Below are 6,743 nucleotides of genomic sequence, written 5' to 3'. Positions count from 1 at the left end.
CAGCTGTTTGGGCTGTGGCCAGCGAGAGCCTGCCTGCCCGCTGGCCTGGCAGAGGAGCACATCGGAGCCGGGCGTCCCTGTGCAGCATGCTCCGCTCTCCTGTGGTTACACATCCTCCTGCCCGAACAGGTCTTGGGGCAACTGGAGACATGTTTCGGCGTAAAGATGGACGTTTGATGAACAGCTGTTGCTGAAAGCCAGAGCAGTCACCAGCCGGCTGGAGATGCCTGATGTAAAGACCTAGGTGCACCTGAGTCTGCCAAGGAAACCTCCCAGGGAGGTCCTGCGCTGTCTGTCGCCGCCAGAACAGCCCGGTTTCGCTGCGGGGTTGATAAGTGATCGCTGCCCAAACGCAGTGACTCTTCCCCAAACTGGGCTCAACCTGCTCAGCAAACCAGGCCCTTGCCGGCAGCCATCTCCTCTCCCCAGCAGCGAGGACAGAAGCGCTTGATGTCTCAGTGTGTGGATTTCTCACCCCATGACCCTTCTGGCTCTGAGTCACGTCCCTAGGGAGCTCATCCAGGTGGAGGAGACCTCTGTCCCCCAAACCTTGAAGATGAGTGCCATGAGCTGCGATGCAGCTCTGCAGCATGGACGCTAACTGCTGCTGAAGCAGAGCTTGCCCTGGGGTGATAGGACTGGAACTCCCCCAGGAGCAGGCTGGGCTCCCTCCTGAGCCGGAGCTGGTGGGGTCTGGCAGCCCTCGGTGTTCTGGGGGGGGACGCAGCTTGGCCTGCGCCTCCCTCCTTGAAACCCAGGGCCCTGGTGCTGCTTGTGGCCCATGGACACTAGAGGGCACCGGGCTCCCATCCTGGGAGCAGGATTGGGCCCCTGCAAGGTGCTGGGGTGCGGGGCAGCTCCCCTGCATGGGGGCTGTCAGGCTGTGGCCAGTGCAAGGACGAGGACAAGGACACTGACCACCCAGGCTGAGCTGGCCCAGATGAGGAGGGCCGTATCTTACACACGTACATAAATACAGTTCAGACGGGGGAGCTGGTGAGGAGGGGGCTCTGCCGCTCTCCAGAGGGTCCCGCGCCAGTCCTGTCCGTGGGGTCCTTCGTGAGCCACGTATGGGGCTCCCCGGGAGGGAGGTGGGGTGGTTCCCCCTCGTGATGGAGGGGATGGTGGGCATCCTTCATGCCAGCCGCCAGGGCAGAGGCGTGCGATGTGTGTGGAGTAGGAGGCCTCCTGCCCCGGTGCAGGGATGCTGGCAGGGTGTCCCCATCCTGCCCAGTGCCACTTCTGGGCGTGAGGGTCACACGCCGCTTCCTCATATCACCTGTATGTCCCAGATCTGCGTGGGTCTTTCCTCAGCCATATCCCAAACAATGGCGTGGTCCCGGTCGTAGGATCGGCCACCTGTGGAGCAAGAGGAAGGTTTCAGGAGGCCAGAGTGTGCACCTAATGGCGGTGAAGGGGTGTGTGCCCCATCTCACAGCCAAACACCCTATTTTTGGGGTCCCTGGGAAAGCAGCCCCTGTGCCAACGCCGAGTCCTCACCCTTTATATCGAGGATCATGTCCTCAAACATCTGGCTGTGGATCCGTCCCTGAGAATCAATGCTCCAGGTCTGTCGTGGCATCCGGGTCTCAGACCACAGCACGGCCTTCGCGCCCTTCCCGGCCGGCCCGATGACCTGCAGGCTCATGTTGGGGGCCACCTGCAAAGAGCGGGGGTGGCCAGGTCAGCCTGTTCCTCTCCATCGCCTCCCCCTGGTGCAAAGGCTTGGAGCTCAGAGGGGTGTGTAAACGTGGCTGGTTCTGGGGTGGGAGTTGGGATGAGCAGGAAAACCCCTCAGTGGGAGGTGGGGGTGATTAGGGTGACAAAGACTCCTCAGGGAAGACAGAGATGCTTTCACGTCTCCAGGGGTGACTTGGGGAGGAGAGAATGAACCAATCTTTGGGGACGAGGCTGAGGTCAGATGCTGGGAAAGGCTGTTATAAGCCCTAAAAGATCGCTGTGGGGTGGGGAGTACCCCAGCAGGAGTCCTGCCAGGGGCTCCCTGGTCCCCTCCCCAGCACTGGCTGTCACATGTGAGCCCTGACCTGGTTTTTGATCAGCCCGTCCTCGTAGTACCAAATGGAGCTGCTCTGCTCGCTCAAGCTGGAGACCACCACCCGCCCCGCTTTCATGTCTTCCACGTCGTCAGGGACGGAGAGGAAGAGCTCCAGCTCCCTGCTCCTGATGCGGAAATAGATCCGTCTCTGGAAGGAGAGAAACCTTTTTTTTTTTTGGCATCGAAAAGCCCTGCTGCCTGCACCTCTGGCCCCACACGCCGCAGCTGAGGAGGAACCTCACTCGGCTTGTGACTTTGGGAAGGGAGGACCATGGTCCCCTGGGGCGGCAGCCCCAAGAGTCCTCCCGCTCCCTGCCTCTCCCCAGGGTGATGGCTGTGGCCCTGGCCTGTCTCCTGTAGCTGGCACAGGCACGGCTCTCCCCCCCAGGATGCCAGGGTGTTTTGCAAGGCGCCTACCAAAGGGGAGCATTTTGCCAGCAAGGTGGCCACTCCCAGGACAGGGATATGGGGGGGACAGTGCTGGGCTAGCAGTGCCTTTCATGGTCAGAGCTGTCAGAGGGTGCTGCTGCTCTCCAGGCTGTGCCCCGCTGCCTTCTCCGGCTCACCCAGAGCCACATCCTCCTCCTGGCTAAGGGCACTGGCAGCTTTTTAGCTCCATGTGAGCCACCTTTCTCAGGGTTTTGGGGTTCATCATCCCATCCCAGCACTCACCTGGCGGATGGGGTAGAGGGATCCCACATGCTGGAGCCCACTGTACGTCAGCCAGTTGGTGATTTCGGTGCAGTCCAGCAGCCACTGGCGCCCGCGGCAGTCACCGTGTTCGCACAGCACCCAGCTGCAGGGGATGGGATGGGATGGGATGGGATGGACAGAGCGTGGTCACCCCCAGGCAGGCAGACAGCACCTGCCAGCCAGGGGAGAGCAATGCTGGGGCTCACTTACATCCCGCCTTTAACGCGCACCGACAGCACGTGGTTGTTGAAACCCTCTGCCTGGAGACTCCGCACTTCACTGTTCAGCTCAATCTCCTTCCCCTCAAAACACTCCAGCCCGTGCAGGAAGATGGAAGGCTCCGAGAAAAACTGCAGGATAGGGGAAGAAGCGTGAGGGGGACAAGAAGGAAGAGCAAGCAGCCATGGGTGCAGAAGGGCTCTAAGGCTCGAGAGCCAGTGCCAGGGGCACCTGTGGGAGGGGAAAAAGGACGTTCTTGGGGGGTTTCTGCCCCCATGCTGGCAGCACTCACCACCGGGACCTTCTTCAAGGAGCGGATGGTGGTGGAGGAGAGGCAGCCCATGGCGCTGAGCGTGGGGTACTCGCCCTCAGACAGCACATGCTGGTCCCCTGCGAAGGCCTGCCCGTCGAACAGGATCCAGCTGGAGGGGAGGAGCATGCCCGGGCTGACGAGGCCATCGTGGTGGGCATCCATCCCTCTTGCAGCACCCCTGTCCTGCCCACCCTCCTGGGGAGCCCCCATGGGCAGTGGTGGGGCTGCCCACCAGGGTGATGTCCCTGTTCCCATCCCCAGCCGGAGGCAGCGAGGCTCCGGGACACCCTACCTGCCCCCGCGGACTCTGCAGGAACGTGGGATGAAGGCAGCAGGCAGGGCGTCCTGGTCCTCCTCGAAGGCGATGTGGTCCCCCAAGAAGTCAGGCTCTGAGAAGAGCAGGATCTGGGGAGGGAGAGCGGAGGGGCTCGGTGAGGGGGGCAAAGCATCATCACCACCCCACAAGGAGTCGTGTCCCCCAGGGGGGCACGTCCCCCACCCCATCTGCCGCCCCTGACCTTGGAGACGAAATGGAGGTTGCGTTCCCCAACCTGGAAGGAGACAGAACAGGGCTGGTTGGCATCTTACCGCAGCCCGGCCTCCACCAGCCCCGTGTGTGGTGGCACCAGTGGGTCCCACAGCAAAGTGGGGGTGTCCGATGCTTCTCACCTGCAGGATGGGCTGCGCCGAGGCGATGCGGCAATCCGTGGCACCCCAGTCTTCGCAGTTGCGGTACACCCCCTTCTCCAGGATGTACTGCTCTCCCGAAAAGTTGGTGCCCTCATAGGCCACCCACCTGCCGGGAAAACGTGAGTGCTGGCTCAAAGTCCCCCCTCCATCCTTCCCTCCCTGTCCCCTGTCCCCTGTCCCTGCACTCACACGCCGCTCAGCACGTGGATGGACTGGGTGACGGTGCCGTAGCCGGCCAGCTGCGTGTCGGGTAGTGCCTCGCTCAGCTCCACGCTTGGGCCCTCCTCAAAGTCCATCGCCTCAAAGAGGACCAGTGCCGGGTCGGAGAAGTCCTGCGGGGAGAAGGAGAGTCCCTCGATCTGTCGGGGGGAAGGGGCTGCGGGGCCGGCTGCTCTCAAGGGACCCTGGGGAGGGTGGGAGCAGCTCTGGGCACCTACAGCTCTGCGTGTGATGGGTTTGGGGGATCTCAGGTGGTCCCAGCTGCCTGTTGCAGGCAGGGAAGGCTCCCCTTGGGGGATGAGGATGGGACTGGGTGGGGGTTGGCTCTCCCTTTCCACACTGAGTCCGTCCCCAAGCGATGCCACCACCCCTGCCCTCACCGTCCGTATCAGCCGTAGGGACACCAGCTCCTTGCTGTAGCCGCCCCACTGCCTCCAGTCCTGGTACTCCCCTTCTTCCAGCAGGTACTGGTGGCCACGGAAGCCCTCCTTCTCGTAGCCGACCCAGCTGTGGCACAGGCAGATGTGGGCAGTGAGGTCTCAAGAGGATTTCCACGTGCCGGGATATGGGGACACCATCCACGCTGTGCCAGTGCCACCCCTCTCCCCCAAACTGCATGCCGCCATCCCACAGCCCCAGACAGCCCCTCCAGGCCTTTTCCTGGGGGTGATCGTCACCTTCCCAGCCTGCTCCAGCTGGGATTGCCCACCCTGCGCCGCTCACCAGCCACCCAGGACGTGCAGGGAGCCCACGGTGGGCAGTGCTGGCCCGGGCAGGCGCTTCAGGTCATAGATGTCTCGGCTGATGGCAAAGCTGCGGCCCTGGAAACCCGCGGCCTCATAGATCAGCACCTGGGGACACGGCGGGGTGAGCGTGGTCCCATGGTCATCCCAGACCCACAGCCTCGCCGGGCACTGGCCCAGCACTCACCTGCGGCTCACCGGGTCTCTCCACGACAGGGCAGCCCTGGAAGGAGAAGGAGCCCCAGTGAGGCTATGGTGGCAGGAGGGGATGGCACAGGGAAATCTCATTCCCCCCCTTTAAAGTCTGAGTTGTTTTTTGAGTCATTTTCATTCAAGAATAAGCTCTTTCAGACTTTGTTTCATTGCTTTCCTTCACCACTAACCCACAGGAGCACCTTCCAGAGCCATGCTCGGCACATATCCACACCGAGCTCTCACTGATGCGAGCCGGGAACCACCAGGAGATGCTCTCGCCTGTCATGCCCAGGGCTGGATGCAGCCCCGGCACCCCAGTAACCGTGCCCCAGCAACTGGTACTCACCAGCCTGATGGGGTGCATGGAGCAGATGGATGGGTCCTTTGCTCCCCAAGCCTTTAAATTGGGGTACCCGCCCGGCTCCAAAACGTAGGGGTCATCATCGAAGAAAGGCTTGGAGTAAACCAGCCACCTGGGGAAGAGGAGGAAAGCATCACGCCCCGTTCCAGCCCATGCTGGAGCCCACCCAGTGCCCACCTGGCCCCACGGTCCCACTCACAGGCCTGAGTGGACGATGATGGAGGCGGCGGCGAGTGCCTGGCCCTGCGTGCGAGTGTCCTCGGCCGAGTCGGTGAACGTCAGCCGAGCGCCTTCACCATTCTCCTCTGCAAACAGGCTGATCTCCGGGGTGCGGTAATCCTGGCATGGGGCAGAGCAGCGTTACGGGGGTCCAGCACCCCCAACTTGGCGGGTGCTGGGACACATGGAGGGGGAGCAGGAGGTTCAAGAGGGTCCCTGTGCTCACCCGCACCACTCTCTTGAAGGAGCCGATGCGGAAGGGCCGGCTGCCGCGGGACTGCTCGCTCTGCCCGTACGCTGTCCAGGGGTTGTCGATCTCCACGTCCCCCTCGGCCAGCACGCACTTGCGCCCGTGAAACCGCGGCTTCTCGTACATCACCCACCTGGGAGCGGGGTGGGAGCAAAGAGGGGTGAGGGAGGAATTTCTGCTTTTACCCGCAGCCCCACAGCCATCGGGAGCCTCGGGGCAGAGTGTGGGTGGGGACGTCCTGCCACCGCCACGATGCTGGATCGCAGCCACAGTAATTAGCACTGGTGGGACGGTCGCTCCTGAACCCCAGGCTGGGACCCGGCCACCATCCCTGGCACAGGGAGAGCAGGAGCCCCAGCCGAGCCCTCCCTCCGCATCCTCACCGCGTGTCCTCGCCCTGCTGCCGTCCCCTACCCGCCTCGGATGACCCGGATGGAGATGGTGTGCGAGAGTTCCCAGGACGTGGCGTCGGGGACGTCACCCCAGATCTCCCGTTTCTGGCCTGCGAAGCCGGCCTCGGAGAAGAGGATGATCTGGGAGGAGGTGACACAGCGGAGAGGTGCTGCCATACCGCACCGCACCATGCCCTACCAGCCCAGCCCAGCCCCACCACGCTCCCTGTACCTTGCCAGGTCTCATGTTGATCTTCTCGAAGCCCTCCTTGTCCTCCTGCTGTGAACACCCCGGGGGACGGGTACGTGAGGAGTACGAAGGGACGTCAGTCGCACCAGCCATCTCCCCACAGCCCAAAGAAGCAAAAGCCACAGCCTAACGTCTGCCGTCTG

General features: G+C 62.9%; 1 protein-coding gene across 1 annotated transcript in view; it reads right to left on the bottom strand.

Annotated features, from left to right (window-relative positions):
• Window positions 1-1,270: 1,270 nt before the first annotated feature.
• AIM1L (absent in melanoma 1-like) overlaps window positions 1,271-6,743 on the bottom strand; it is a 7,003-nt gene continuing 1,530 nt past the window's right edge. The window contains exons 3-20 of the mRNA XM_009882225.1: window positions 6,583-6,630; window positions 6,373-6,491; window positions 5,935-6,091; window positions 5,689-5,828; window positions 5,475-5,601; window positions 5,121-5,156; window positions 4,914-5,041; window positions 4,571-4,697; window positions 4,161-4,303; window positions 3,951-4,077; window positions 3,800-3,832; window positions 3,574-3,686; window positions 3,261-3,390; window positions 2,960-3,099; window positions 2,729-2,852; window positions 2,046-2,204; window positions 1,501-1,660; window positions 1,271-1,359 (exon numbers count right to left, since the gene is read on the bottom strand). Of these exons, the coding sequence (XP_009880527.1) occupies window positions 1,271-1,359; window positions 1,501-1,660; window positions 2,046-2,204; window positions 2,729-2,852; window positions 2,960-3,099; window positions 3,261-3,390; window positions 3,574-3,686; window positions 3,800-3,832; window positions 3,951-4,077; window positions 4,161-4,303; window positions 4,571-4,697; window positions 4,914-5,041; window positions 5,121-5,156; window positions 5,475-5,601; window positions 5,689-5,828; window positions 5,935-6,091; window positions 6,373-6,491; window positions 6,583-6,630 (2,100 nt within the window). The remainder of the gene's footprint in view (window positions 1,360-1,500; window positions 1,661-2,045; window positions 2,205-2,728; window positions 2,853-2,959; window positions 3,100-3,260; window positions 3,391-3,573; window positions 3,687-3,799; window positions 3,833-3,950; window positions 4,078-4,160; window positions 4,304-4,570; window positions 4,698-4,913; window positions 5,042-5,120; window positions 5,157-5,474; window positions 5,602-5,688; window positions 5,829-5,934; window positions 6,092-6,372; window positions 6,492-6,582; window positions 6,631-6,743) is intronic.

This window comes from Charadrius vociferus, unplaced genomic scaffold (genome assembly GCF_000708025.1).
Source record: "Charadrius vociferus isolate BGI_N301 unplaced genomic scaffold, ASM70802v2 scaffold613, whole genome shotgun sequence".
Classification (NCBI taxonomy): domain Eukaryota; kingdom Metazoa; phylum Chordata; class Aves; order Charadriiformes; family Charadriidae; genus Charadrius; species Charadrius vociferus.
This window is presented reverse-complemented; position numbering and strand designations above follow the sequence as displayed.